The sequence below is a fragment of the Martes martes genome (genome assembly GCF_963455335.1).
Source record: "Martes martes genome assembly, chromosome: 1".
Lineage (NCBI taxonomy): Eukaryota > Metazoa > Chordata > Mammalia > Carnivora > Mustelidae > Martes > Martes martes.
In genome coordinates, this window is record NC_137888.1 from 123,321,036 (window position 1) to 123,335,453 (window position 14,418).

The 14,418-nt window shown below is 50.8% G+C and overlaps 1 protein-coding gene across 1 annotated transcript in view; it reads right to left on the reverse strand.

The window, feature by feature from the left end:
* Positions 1-406: 406 nt before the first annotated feature.
* The window catches only part of MRAS (muscle RAS oncogene homolog), a 58,859-nt gene continuing 44,847 nt past the window's right edge, over positions 407-14,418 (reverse strand). The window contains exons 3-6 of the mRNA XM_080810949.1: positions 8,055-8,208; positions 6,581-6,680; positions 2,300-2,379; positions 407-994 (exon numbers count right to left, since the gene is read on the reverse strand). Coding sequence (XP_080667075.1) covers positions 895-994; positions 2,300-2,379; positions 6,581-6,680; positions 8,055-8,208 — 434 coding nt within the window. The 3' untranslated portion in view covers positions 407-894. The remainder of the gene's footprint in view (positions 995-2,299; positions 2,380-6,580; positions 6,681-8,054; positions 8,209-14,418) is intronic.

Genomic DNA, 14,418 nt, shown 5'->3' on the forward strand with positions numbered 1-14,418 from the left:
GGAAGAGACAGATCCAGGAGAGCCCTCAGAGCACAGAACTCAATCCACACTGTCTGGAAAGCAAACAGATGCTTTTGCACAGCCAATCAGCTGACTTAACTTATACACGTCCAGGATCATGAAAACCCCTCCAAAAATGGACATGCTCGTGCCAGCCTCTCTGCTAAGCAAAATAAAACTCTATTTCCTAATACCTGCACCCTTAGGCACAGCAAAACCTTCTGGGTGACCGCACCTCTCTTCTGTGCAGTTTGGAGGCCGGGAGTGGGATGTTCCTCTGAGGCCTTGGGCCACTGTCCCCATTCACCTCCATGCTCTCGGTCCCTCCACTTCCATGTTGAGCTGAGTTTTGGCACTGCTGGGAAAACTCAGCCACAAACAACAACAACATTATTTCAGATGTGTTCTCAGAGAGGCCTGCTGAAGACCGGAAGCTCTGCCCATCTGTGGGCACAGACCCCTTTAATAAAATAATAATCACTAAAATAATTTAAAAATCTACAAAAGCCCCCCAAGCTCAGACACTCTGGGCTGGGGGCAGCGGGGTAGGGGTGGATCATGGCTTGTTCAGTACTCTGTCCGTGGACACACACTTCCACATCACACCAATACTGTGTACTTCAAAGGAACAACACAGCCACCGAGAGACAGGGAGGAACCAGGTTGAATCAACTCGAGGGGCTTGGAGGCTGCTTCCCTGTCTCTGGTGAGACTCGGGAAAGCCTGTGCCCTTTGGGCAAAGCCAGAGCCTAGTCCTCTCTGCCCTCTCTCCCTTCCTGTGCCAGGTCCTCGGGCCGAGGGTCGTGGTTAGAAATGGTTTTCAGTGCGGTTAGGCAGTGGAAGGCCCCGGGGGCCGGCCAGGTCACGGTCACCACGGCCAGGGCCTCAGGCCCGTCACAATATCACACACTGCAGTTTGTGGGTGCCAGTGGCCCGGTCTCCCCGCCATTTGGTTTTCTTCTTCTTCTTCTGACTCTTTTCCGGAATCTGTTGCCTTTTGAGACAGCGAAAGGCAGAAAAACAAAGTCAGAACAGGCTTTGCTTCTCCCGGCCCCTCTCCTCCTGGGCCCCAGGGGTGCGGGCGGCAGGCCTGTTCTGGATGCTGGGGAAGGGCCTGGCCTGGACGGTGTCTCTGGGGCACAGAAAGTGGGAAGGCAGGGAGGGCAGGGCAAAGCCTGTGGCCCCACAGGTGAGAATTCCTCATGTCCCGTTGTGGTTGCAGTTACTTAAATCTTCAGCTACGTTATGTGTTATTCAGTACTGGCCTCTATTTTTATGTCTCATATTTTAAATAAAATGACAAGTTTGTTGAGTCCAAAAGCTTTTTGCATGTTTTCTGTTAGCTATTCCTATGTCTAAAACGTGCCCTGGAACTACAGGTCCATAACCAAGATACACCAGCTCCTGGCAGGGCTGTGTGTCCCAGCTGGAGGCGAGATGCCTACAAGAAGATCTTTCCATGAGTGCGAGCGTGAAGTGAGGGCTGTGCTAGCACAGCACACCCAGGGGAATGGGGGGGAAAGGGCTGTGTGTGTGTGTGTGTGTGTGTATGTGTGTATCCTGGGGGCACCGGGAAGCCACAGGGGGAATATGCTCTGTCAGAGTCCTGCCTCTGAGTCCACAGCTAACCGACAGCCATGGGGCTCACCACACACAGCTTCACACTAAATGCCAGGTATTTGAGGACCTCAGGTTGGACTGTTCTGCATGTTGCAAACCTTGGAGTCGGGGAGCAGCCAAGAGGATGTGGCAGCCCCCTGAGCACAAGGTGGTTAGAGCTGGGACCCTGACTGTAAAGAAATGCACGCGAGACTGCTGATGAGGGTTTCCGGCCATCCTGGAGCCCAGCAGAGTGTGCAGTCTGGAAGCAGGGGCATGTGCAATACAGTGGTGGTGGCTCTGGTGCACTGTCACAGGGCACTCCGACCTCCAGCAGGGGGAGAGGACAGGAATCTACTTATATGCTCTTGACAGGTGTTGTGTTGGGAGAACACCGAAGGCAGGCGGAGGGAGCCTGAGCTGCAGAGCCGAGGGGAGGCTGGAGAGGAAGCTGAGCTGGTACCCCAGGCAGGAAGGCACCCTTATGCTCCACTTCACCCACAGGTAGGAGATGTGAGGGGGTGTGTGCGAAGGAAGGTGGGAAGGGTGAGGAAAAGAAATGGATGGAGGGATAAGAAATCCAGAGCAGGCCCAGAACCGCATAGCCTGGGCCTTGGAAGAAGCAACCATGTTTCTCCAGTCCTTCCAGTGCCCATCTTGCTGCAGAGAGCCTGCTTCTGGGGATGTGTGCAGTACTCACCTAATTACCCTGACCAGGTCATGGAAGGCTTTGTCCACGTTGAGAGGTGGGTCCTTGGCACTGGTTTCTATGTATGGAATCTGGAAGGCAAAGCTCAACTTGGTAAAAGTAGCACTGAGATCCACAAAGCCCTGTTCCCTAAAACTGCAAATTCTCAAAGGTCCCGAGGGACCACCTGCTCTCAGGGGCCCCCACAGAACGCCAGTGCCAACAACCTCAAGCCCCTGGTGGCGTCTTGTTCCTTAAGGGTGGAAAATGTTATTGACAGCTTCTTAAATTCCCTTTTATTCTCTCAGCAAAGAGATCTTTAATACCCTCTAAAAATAGAAAAAAAGAGATCTTTTTATATACTTGAAGACTAAAGACTGTTCATTTATCAAACCAAAATAGGGTCTGATTCTATTCTTTTTTCTTTCTGAGGCCTGTTTCTCCACCGTGAGGGGACTTCTGCCTCTTCCTGGACCCTCCAGAGCGGACTCTGGAAGGAGAGGCTGAGGCGAGGCTGGGCCACAGGCAGGACACTGTGCCTCAGTGACCCCTAGCTGCTCTGCGCCTCCTCACCCCTAACAAGCTTGCTGGGCTCAGCTCTTAATTGGTCTGTGCCTATGAGTCCGGGAGCTCAGCCATGTGCACAGAGAGCTTGTGTCTGCACGTTTGGTATTGAGGAATGATCACCTCGCCGAAAGATGGCAGCACACAGGCAGATGTGGCTGAGGGGCCCCACAGGACAGGTGTTGAGGGCCGTGTCACCCCAAGTCTCAGGCCAGCACGGGGAGGAGAACAAAGGTTGCATGAGGTCAGAATGCCGTCCTGTGCACACCCCTTCTCCTGTATCATGGACCCCACACAGGCAGGAAGGCTTTGTGCCCACTACCCCTCGAGTGGAGAGAGTGTGGGGTTTGTGCAAAATATACAGGTTTCCCCAGGCCAGAGAGGGAGGCCAACTGTGGTCAGGGTAAAGAACTCGGGGGTATTTCATAACATTTTCCTGGCTACAAAATTAAGGCATTTCATTGTAACACTTTCAAAAAAGAAAAGCTCAGTGAAGAAAATAAAAATAATCAGTGGGTCAAATGCATGGGCGGTGGGGGTGGGATGACAAAGCGAGCTGTTATTCTAGAGGAGGACGTTGTAAACGACTGCCCAGAACACATCCTAAAGTACCTTCCCACATTGCTGTGGCTTCAAGCGGAGGTCTCATGGCTGGCCTGGATGCAAAGGGCAGAGCCCACGAAGCATGGCTCAGACTCTTAAAATAGTCATCTAACCAATCTCTGAGCCTCTGATGACACTGCAAGGGAACTGCCCTCCACTTTTGGTTGTTTGACAGAGTGGACTCTGGGCCCTTCACCTGCCAGGTCTCAACATCCCTGTGCTCAGTTAATCCCCACCTTCACCCTTGGGGGTAAGCATATATCTCCACTGTGCGGCGGGGGACACTGAGAGCTCAGACTGGAGATGTACTCGCCCAGAGCCACACCGCAGCCGACAGGGAATCAGGTTTGAAGCAGGTGCATGTCGCACTTCCTGCCTGGCTGCCATGGATAGCTTGGGATGGGGGGGGAAGCTTTAGGGCCCCTCCCAGTCATTGGGGGGGCATCCCTGCTGGGCCCTAGAAGCCAGAGTCCTATGAGGCCGGGCAACATGCTTCCTGTTGCACACACAGAGAGGGGGCAGGAAGGTGCCTGTAGCTGGGGCTGGGACCCACCTGGAGCCCCTTCTTGGGCTGGCACCCTGTCAGGACAGCAGGTACATGGTTCCAGAGGACTCAGACCAATGCTGCCGGCCGCCCCACCCACCACTCAGAAGTACAGGAGCAGTAGTGTCCCCCGGAGCCTTGGACACCCTCTGCCTTCTTTCTGGGGGTCCTGCCTCTACCACTGAAGAAATGTTGGGGTGTGTTACCTGGGTTCTTGGAATTCTAGGGTTTCAGTAGCAAGGAGAGTTGAATTAAAGGGAACGCTGCACTAAATGGTAGCATGGTCTGACTCCACCACAGGGCTAGGAAAGGCCACTTTCTGGCACCAGGTGGGGTGCCTGCCTTGGCAGCAAAAGAGGAACTTGCCTTATGAACAACATGTTGTGATAGTAGCTCAGAGTCACTTGGTCAAATGATAAGCGAGGCAGTGGCATTTGCTGCTGGAGACACGTGGCTGCAAGGCTGGAGCCCCAGGCTGCAGGGCAGGAGGGCAGCCTCTGCTCTGAACCCCCCACCCTGTGGCTTGGGAGGGTGTGCAGGTGTCTGAGAGAGGCCTGAGGGAGCCTGAGTCTGGGGAACGGAGCCCCTCAGCCTGTCTCTACTCAGAAGCCAGCGGGGAGTCTCTAGCTCTCCTCTGGAGGCTGTGGGGCAGCCCTGTCCATTCCCTCCTCCTTGAGGCAAGTTTTCACTTGGCACCCGCGATGCCCCACTCTGGCCCTCATGTGTCACCCACAGCTCAAGCCCTTTTGTGGCTCCCTCCTCACCTCTCTGCATCACTAGGTGAAGTGTCCCAGCCAGTTCTGGGACCCCTGCCTTATGTACACTCACTTCCTTGGCGTGTATGGCTTCAAAGGCCATCTACACGCTGCTGACGGCCAATACTCCCCCAGGGGCCGTATCTGACTGCCATCTTGGCATTTCTATCTGATTATCTGTTCAGCCCCTCAAGCTCCACGGATCTGCAACCAAGCTCTTGTCTCACACATACCTCCTCCTATCGTCTCTCCTGCCTGGTTACCCCGACACTCTGGTCTCCTGAAAGTTGCTCACACCCAAACCACAGAGTCAACTGCCATTCCTTCTTCCTCTCTCACTCCACATCCAATCTGTGCACATGTCCTGTTGGCTTTCTTAGAAACACGTCCAGAATCCAACCACCTCCTTGCCACCTTCACCGGCACAACCCTGGGCCAGGCTGTTACTGAGCAGACCCTAGCTGGCTTCCCTGCTCCCACAACTGGCCTCTAAGGGCCCGTCTCAACATGGCCACATGCAAGAAGCTGTGCAGCCACGAGCCAGACCTCATCATCACTCCTCACTCAAAGCCCTGCAGTGCTTTCCCCTCTACCTCTGAGGAGAAGCCCATAAAGACTTGAAGCCCTTCTCTGACCTGGTCTCCTGCAGCCCACCCCTCCCACTCCTGCTCCAGCTGGCCTCCTTGCCCATTGATCCTCAACCTCCCACCTGAGGGCCTTTGCACTGATTATTCCCTCAGTTGGAACCTTCTTCCCCCAGAGATCAGCCTGGCTTCCTCAGCTCCTGTAAGTCCTTGCTGAAATGCACCCTCCCTCACAAGGCTTTCCCTGACTGCCCTGTTTGGAAAAGCATCCTCCTCCACCTCACATTCTTGACCCCCTTCCCTGATTTACTTTTTTCCACAGCACACGTCACACTGTAATTTGCTTTTTTATTATCTGTCTCCTGTCACTAGAAGTAAGTACCATAAAGCCAGGGGTTTTACTTCCCAGGGCCTAGGATAGTTACGTGAATACGTGAATGAAGCAGAAGGCAGAGACAAACAGAAGTGATTTGCACTGAGTTCCCTTGCTCTACTCACAGAGCTGGGCCCAGCAGGCAAAGGGAAGGGGGCAATCTTGCACCAGAACTCCCAGCAGGCAGAGTGGACTTCTACATAACTGACCCATGAGGCCAGGGGCCTGCGCTGTGCCTGTGCGGGGGAGGGGTAGGAAGAAGCCCAGTGACCCCACCCAGCACATCCGGAGGGCAAAGGGGCATCGCAATGAACTGAAAAAAAGAAAACAAAGATGTCCACTGATATTCATGGTGTGGCCTGGGCAAACCTCAGTCTGACCACCTGTAAGATGGGTGTCAAGATACCCACCTCAGCATGGGCTGGTGAGGAGTGAGGGCATCCTGGCACAAGGCCTGGCACAGAACAGGGCTCACCAGCTGCAGCTGGCCTGATGATTCAGAGCAGAATCAGGCGGCGGGCTCAGAGAGCGCTCAGAAGCCAGCCCCCAGCACAGGCCAGAGATGAATCTGCTGTGCTAGTGGCAGGAAGTGGCCTGAAGGCCACAGCTCCCAGGCCACAGTGAAGGGACCTGGTCCCCCCACCAGAGCTCCTCATGACTCAGAAGAGGGTGCTTTCTCTCGGGCCTGCTGTTTTGTTTCCCAACATTGCCCTTGTCACATATGGCCTGCCAGGCCTCTCTGTGGAATCTAACCCATTACCCAGGAGGCCTGAGGTCCTGCAGGAGTGATGGGCATGGACTTCTGTACATCCCTGACCACCCCGCACATATATACTCACATACACACGCGCATGCGTGCACGCCACCTACATTGTGTTTGGTCGCCATTTCTTTTCCTTGCTCCCTGGTGATCTTCCTCAAATGCATCAGATCGACCTTGTTGGCCACGAGGATCATGGGAAAGGACTCCCTGGGGAATAAAGGAACAGGAGCTCATGAAATTTCACTGCCTCCACACCTGCTGAAGGCAACACAGCCACACCTTGGGCATAACGCAGCCCACACAGCCTCCCCAGTGCGCCTGGGGATGACTCATGAGTCCCTTCCCTCTGCAATCCGCCTCCCCCCCCCACCCCCGGGACTGCTGGCTGCTGGATCTCTTCCTTTAGAGGCTTAGGCTTACTGCAAAGAGAACAAAGGGGTCCCTGCCCCGCTCCTGGGGCAACCCCTGGCTCAGCAGCATCCAAGAGGGCTCCCCAGGGCTTCTGGGCCAGGGGCTGGCTTCCCTGACCTCTTCCCTCCCATCTCCTGGTCATCCTGATGCACCAGCCAGCCATGCAGGGCTCCTATGGCCTTCAGCAGTGGCTGGGTAAGAGCACCAGGGCCGGTATCTGGTATACAGCTGGCACTCAGTAAACAGCAGCTACAAAATCGGGATGGCTCCCAGGAGAGGAGGGATGGGATTCCCAAGGCACGCCTGCCTTAGAGATTCCCACTGGTGTGTGTAGCCATATTGCTGTCTGAAGGTGAAAGAAAGGCCAGTCTTATAACATCTTTAACATCATTGGGGATATTTATCTAAAAAAGTCATAATTTAACAGGTGAAAAATAACACTTTATTATTTTCCCTTGCACTTTGGTTAGCCAAAAGGTTGAATATTTTCCTATTTCAGAGTCATTTATGTTTCTTCTTTTGAAATTCCTATAGACAGGGGCTTAACTTACATTTATGGGTCCGAGTTTTATGCATATGAGTGCATGTGAGTGTGTATCCCCTTACCTGGTAAAATTATTAACACTTTGCCATTGGAACAGGTGTTACCTAGATTTTTCTGAATTTACTGAGATTTGCTCAAAGCTTGCTGTTTTCTTTTTAATTTGTCCTTTTACTCTCCTATGTTGCCTCTTTAAGAGCCAATTAACTGAAAAGACCAGTTAGGCTTAAAAGAAACTACAAATTATTTAATTACTCCATGTAATACTAAGGGAAAAAATGAGCCTTTAATTAGGGGCTTGTAAATCTCACAGTCAAATATAATGTAACCACTTATAATGCATACTGGAGAGGAAATTCACTTTTTCTTTGAACCTGGTAACATTTGCTTCAACTGGGGCCATCAGCGGGGACTGTTCAGGAGAGGTAGGAGGGGCTGACTTCAGGGCCTGGAAGCAGTCTGGCCCCATGGAAAGAACCAGGGTAGGAGTTGGGGGGACCGATGTGTGAGCTCAGCTCTGCCCCTCTGTGTCTCAGCTTACACCCGAGACTCTGAGAGACAAGCTGGCAGGCAGACAGACAGGCGGCTCTGAGGCAGGGGCTAGGAGGTCCTGGCCCAGCGGCCCTCACCTGTCCTTGACGCGCAGGATGAGTTGGTGGAAGCGGTCCACGTGCTCGAAGCTGGCCTTGTCGGTGACCGAGTAGACGATGAGGAAGCCATCCCCCGTGCGCATATACTGCTCCCGCATGGCGCTGAACTCCTCCTGCCCAGCTGTGTCCAGAACTGGGGTGGGAAGAGGCCGCTCAGGGGTGTCACCACCCCCGGTAGAGCTCCCATGGCCTGCAGACCCCCATACTGCTGGGCTGTTCCCAGGGTGTCTCGGCCAATCTGGCCCCACGAGAGGCTGCATGGCCTTCCTGAGCTGAAGTGTAAGGGACCCAGTGAGGCCCTAACAGATTCATTTGTGGACCTGCCCATTCCAACCTACTTGTTCCCCCCAGGACTTAACTGTCTGTCTACAGAAAAGCCTCATAAAACCAGTGATCAGCTCTGCTACAAAATCTCTGGGAGGGGGGGTCCCTATACCTGGGCTTGGCTCCCTGTCGCAGTCCTTACAGACTGATGCCTGGGGAAGTTGCCTGACTCTCTTAGCACCCTTTCCTCTTATATAAGATGGAAACAATGCCTCTACCTTGCAGCCTCTAGGGAGGAGAGCCCCAGGACATGCATTGGGGAGGCCCCAAAAAGGCTGATCAAGTAGGGTCTTCAGAGCCTGTGTGGACAGACAGAAGGCAGGCTACGGGGAAGGAGAGGCCTCTGAGAGCCAGGATCACTTGGCCCTACGATGGGGCTGTCACAGGGTCGTGGGAAGGGGTGCTGCGGTAGGAAGCAAGAACAGCTGGGGAGAAGGTGGGAGGAACCATCTCAGCAAAGGCAGTCTTCCCAACCCATCCATCCCCCTCTCCCTCCCTCCACACCTCAGACTCCTGGACTCCTGAAGCCCTCTCCCCTTCAGCTTCCTTCCCGCTGAGATAAGATCCTCCCCCGAGGCTGTTTCAGAGTGGTCACAGTCACTGGGGGAGCTCCTCTGAGACCCACATGCTTGACCCCCTGAGGCGCTAAAGCCCTCAGCCTCCTGCAACCCCCTGCTCACCATTCAGCCTTCCCCATTTCCTAGCTCACTCTACTCCCTGACAGACCCATTTTCCTTCTCCTTGGAGGCAGGAGCAGATGGCTACGGATTTTGTAGCCAGATTCTGGGTTGAGTCTAGTTCTCCATTCCTAGAGTATGATCCTGGGCAAGCTCACTTCTCTGTGCCTTTGTTTCTATGAACGGGGATCCTAAGGTCTGTTTTGAGTTAAAATACTAAGACCAGATGCCTGGGTGGCTCAGTCGTTAAGCATCTATCTTCGACTCAGGCCAAGATCCCCGGGTCCTGGGATTAAGCCCTGCATTGGACTTCTTTCTCGGTAGGAGGTCTGCTTCTCCCATTCCCTCTGCCTGCTGCTCCCCTTGCTTGCGTGCACTCTCTCTGTCAAATAAATAAATAAAATGGTTTTAAAAAATACTAAGACCCTTGGAGCAGTGCCTGACACAAAGAAGCCCTAGAAGAGGGTCTGGTGCGAGCCTGTTCTCCTCACCTGGGGTGCTCTCTCCACCTCTAGGTCATCCCCCAACCACCCCTCCTGTACTGCTCCCCTTGCCTTGGCCAGCTGATTCATTGCATTCTGCTGCCTGGGCTCCTGGGGGGACTCTCCCCACCCCCGTACAGACCCTTTATGGCACATTGTCCTTCCTGCCCATTTAAGAGGCTCCCAGTTGGACTGTCACTTCCAGAGGCAGGGACTGGTCTGCTTGGAAGCTGGCACAAAAGAACTCAAATAGTAGCTGAATGAATAAATGAATGCGAACAGTCTACCCAATTTTGTTCATTCATTCATTCACTGAAGAAATATGTGAGAGCCTACTCTGTGCCAGGCAGTGTTCTGGGCACTACAGATCTAGAGTGGATGAGGCAAAATCCTTCCTCTCATGGGCCTCATAATCTAGTAGGGAGACTGATGAACAAAAGAATGGGTAATATAATTTCTGGTGGAGACAAGTACATACTGTGAAGAACAGTATAGCCAGCTGAAGGTCATTGGCAAAAGTTGGTGTCATGTTGGGTAGGAACCAGGGGCAACTAAATAAATCCCACCAGCAAAACAGATGAAAATGTCACAGATTTGGCTGAAGGGATGGGAAAGTGAGTAGAACAGCAGAAAACATTCAGGTGATAGGTAACTAATGGATTCACGGATTCTGAAGTTGTGTATTGTCCAAAACAAAAGCTAGAGATCTAGGATGTGTGAAAATATGTTCATTCAGGATTTAAAAAACCCAACTCAATAGGAAGCTGAAAGGCAAAATAGACCCTCTGGAAAGGAAAGATGGTTATTTCACACATTGATTGCCTTAAAAATAATATTATCCATGCTTTTGAAAAGAATTCTTGGAGGAATACTTCAGCACAGTGAAAAACAGATCCATGAAAGAAAAAAAAATGAGTGGTATTATAAACTATGATAAACAAAGAACACAGCCAAACATAAGAGTTAATTTTAAATAAATTTCGTTACACAATTTGAAGAAAATGAATGACAGTTTAGAACTAAAATCTATGATGATCCATATGTGAGGGTAGGGAATGGAGGAAAGTAAGTTACTACTAAATTTCTTGCCTCGTTTGGGAAGAGGCAAAGATAATAATTACATCCAGATGTTGGTAGAAAAAATACAATCATACACACACAAACACATGTAGTGTATAGAATAACCACTAGAAATAAAGCTCAAAATTTCCTAGTCATCAGAAGGGGGGAAAAAAACAGAACAAAATAAATGGGAAAAATCCAACAAAAGGCAAAAACAAACTACACAAAAATAAGAAAGCTAAGAAAGGAGACACAGAAGAAGATGACAGATGTAAATCTAGCTATAACTAACAATGGTTAAACACAAATGGGTTAAATCTACCCATTAAAGCAAACACTCAATACAAAATCCACTTGTCTGCTACTACAATAGAAACATACAAAGCAAAATGACACAGAAAGAATAAAAAGAGAAAGGGTAAAAAAGGACATGTTAGCCACATGCATCCACAAAATAGGATTCAAGGCCAACGCATTGAACAGGACAAACCAGTGTATTTACAATGCGACAAAGGACAAGCATCAAGAAGTGCCAGAGTCATGAATCGTAAGTATATAAGAATATAGCCTAAAACATACATGTATAAAAACCTGATTTTTAAACCCAGTAGGTATAGACAAGTCCCATAACCATTGTGAGAGAACTTGAAAAGATCTCTGTTAGAGATAGAACCATTGACCCCCCCATCCGAAAAATTATGATCTAAATAATGCAACTTAAAAACTTAATCTGAGAGGGGAGCCTGGCTGGCTCAGTCGGAAGAGCATGCGACTCTTAATCTCAGGGTTGTGAGTTCGAGTCCTACGTTGGGTGTAGAGATTACTTAAGTAAGCTATTAAAACAAAACAAAACAAACACCTTAATCTGAGAGAACTTAACACTTGAACAGTAAATAAGCATTTTCAAACACACACGAAATCGTCACAAAAATTGGCCACATGTTAAGTCATAAATAAAAATTTCAACAAATTCCGGAAAGCAGATGTCACATGGGCTATGTTTTGCTTTTATGCAATAAGGTCAGAAATTAACAGCAACATGAGTATAAAAGAAACTATCCACTTGAAAGTTTAAAAAGCTATAATGCTCTATAATACTCTAGTTAAAGAGAAAAGCAAAGCAGAAACTACAAACAATTTAGAACTGAATGACAATGAACAATAATAAAAGCTCTGGTTTGAGGCCAAAGTGGTACTCAGAGGAAAATTACAGCTTTAAATGCACTTCCAAAAACGAGAGAGACTGAAAATTATCTAGGCATTTAAATCAAGGGCTAGGAAAGAAAAAAATAAAACGAAGGAAAGAAGAAATCATCAATGAAAGTAGAAATTAAGAAAATGAGAGGAAGAAAAAAGTAGTAGAAATCCAAAGATCAAAAGCTGAGTCTTTGAAAGGACCAATTAAAAAAAAAAAAAAAAAAAGCCTTTAGCAGTTCTTAGCAGCAACAAAAGAGAAGAAAGTCTAATAAGCCTTTGGAATGAGAAAAGGCCTATGACTATAGATCTGGACATATATTTAATTCGGAGAGAAAACTATATGCAGTTTCATAGAAAAAAAATTTTTAATTCTTGATGAAATGGACCATTTTAGAAAACATAAATAAACAAAACTGGCTCAAGAAAATAATAGAAAACCTGAATAGGCCAATAATTATCCAAGAAATCGAACAGACAAATCTCCCCCGTGAATGGCACCAAGCTCTTTTTATTATCTATCTACAATCTGCTCCAGAGCCTGGAAAATGAAGGAACTTTCCAGCTCATTGTACCAGCCTCAGCATACTCCTAGTAACAAAACAGACAGGGGTGGCATGTGGTTGTGCGGTAACGGCCAGACCCGTCCCACCTTCCAGGGGCAGGAGCAGCCTGTATGTGGGACCGAGAGGGGCATTCGGTCATCCATTTGTCAACCCTCTTATGAGCGCCTACTCAGGGCCCACTGCTCTCCTCGGTACTGGGAGTGATTAAAGACTAGGCTGCATCACCCTATCAAGGTACTGAGAGGCTAGCTGGGCTGGTACGTCAAGAAAAATAACACCACAGGACAGAAAGTGATACATACTATGGGGAAATCCAGGCCAAACAGGGAGGTCCCTTCAGCTTGGAGGGATAATGCAAGGTTTTAGCCAAGAGGGGCTATTGATCCTGCCCTTGAAAGAACAGTATGTTATAAAAAAGATAGGGCCGGGGCGCCTGGGTGGCTCAGTGGGTTAAGCCTCTGCCTTCGGCTCCGGTCATGATCCCAGGGCCCTGGGATCGAGCCCCGCATCGGGCTCTCTGCTCTGCAGCGAGCCTGCTTCCTCCTCTCTCTCTGCCTGCCTCTCTGCCTACTTGTGATCTCTCTCTGTCAAATAAATAAAATATTAAAAAAAAAAAAAAGATAGGGTCTGGGGAAGGCTTCCAGGCAGACAAACAGCATGAACCAGGGCCTGGACGCTGTGAAGAAAAGAGCTAGGGGTGTGGGGGGCCAGGGCAGAGGTGACCAGGGCATCAGCAAAGGCAGGTGTGCCCGAGAGGCAGAGGGAACAGTGAATGGGGAGACACTGAGGGCACAGTACACAGGGAATGGGGACCAACAGGAGAGAGGAGGGTGGAGAGTGCCATGGGAACTCTAAACCTTGGAACCCCAGCAGGGCAGGTGTAAGCTGGGAGGGGCAGATGTGGTGGGGCTGAGCTGGGCCTCATCTGGTTTGGGGTTCATTCCTCCCCTCCGCACACATACACCTGGAAGTGCCTGGGCACAGCCCCTCATCAGCAATTCTGCCACCCAGGGAGGCTGAAGATAACGGGCAACTGTGCTTTTAAGAAATTATGATTCCACCTGCGTTTCCCATGTCTGATGTCATGAAGGTAGGAGGGCTCTGGAGACAGAAAGTATTAGTCACTGTGGGAGAAGAGGTGCTGTGCCAGTGTGTGTGTGAGTGTGTGTGAGGACGAGAGCGAGAGAGAGAAGACAGAAGAGAGCCACAGAGAGGCAGAGGCAGCAAGAGGCAGCCCAACCATGGAAGGAGGAAGAAGAGAGACAGATTTTGGAGACAGTGGGTCAGTGCTGTGTGCCTGTCTGGCCAGCCTCATTGTCCCCACTCAGAGGCTGTGCGCCCAGCAGTATGCCTGAGGAGGGTTTAAGTAGAAACCCCAAGGCTACTCTTTGAGAGTGTGGCTCTCAGAAGCCCAGCCCCCCAGGCCAGTGTGGCACGAGGTCTCCAGCAGGCGGGCAGCCAGCATGTAAGGGGCACCAGCCTGGGTCCTGGTGGAGCCCTCCTCCTTCCCCCACCCCCTTCCTCTTCCTTCTTTTCTTCCTCCTCCTCTTCTTCCTCCTCAGGGCTTCCCGAGGGAGGCACACCCTGGCATGGGCTCAGGGCTCAGACACTGGCAGCAGCCCAGGGTACAGTCTGAGCTCTTTGGCTGAAAATGGTCCTGCCCACCATGTTCCTACTGGCAGCGGGCACCGTGCTGGGATTTTAGACACACATGCCCTCTGGATCCTCTCTGTGGTCTAGAAGAAACGTGGAAACTGAGGCCCAGGGAGTGAAAGGGATCCACTCAAAGCCACACACTGGAAAGGAGGCTGCTCCAACTTCCCTAAGACCCAGCTGCCCCTGCCCATCCAGGCTTTTATCTTTAACCAGAGGGTGTGGGTCTGGCCGCCCCCAACCAGCCGGGCTGTGTCTCAATTCCAAGCCTTTGCACAAGCCATGACCTCCAACTAGAATGCCCTCTCACCAGCTGCCCCAGCCTCCCCCCAGCACGGCTGCCCTCTGCCTTCTCTCCTGAGAGCCCCAGCCTCGGACTTCTGTC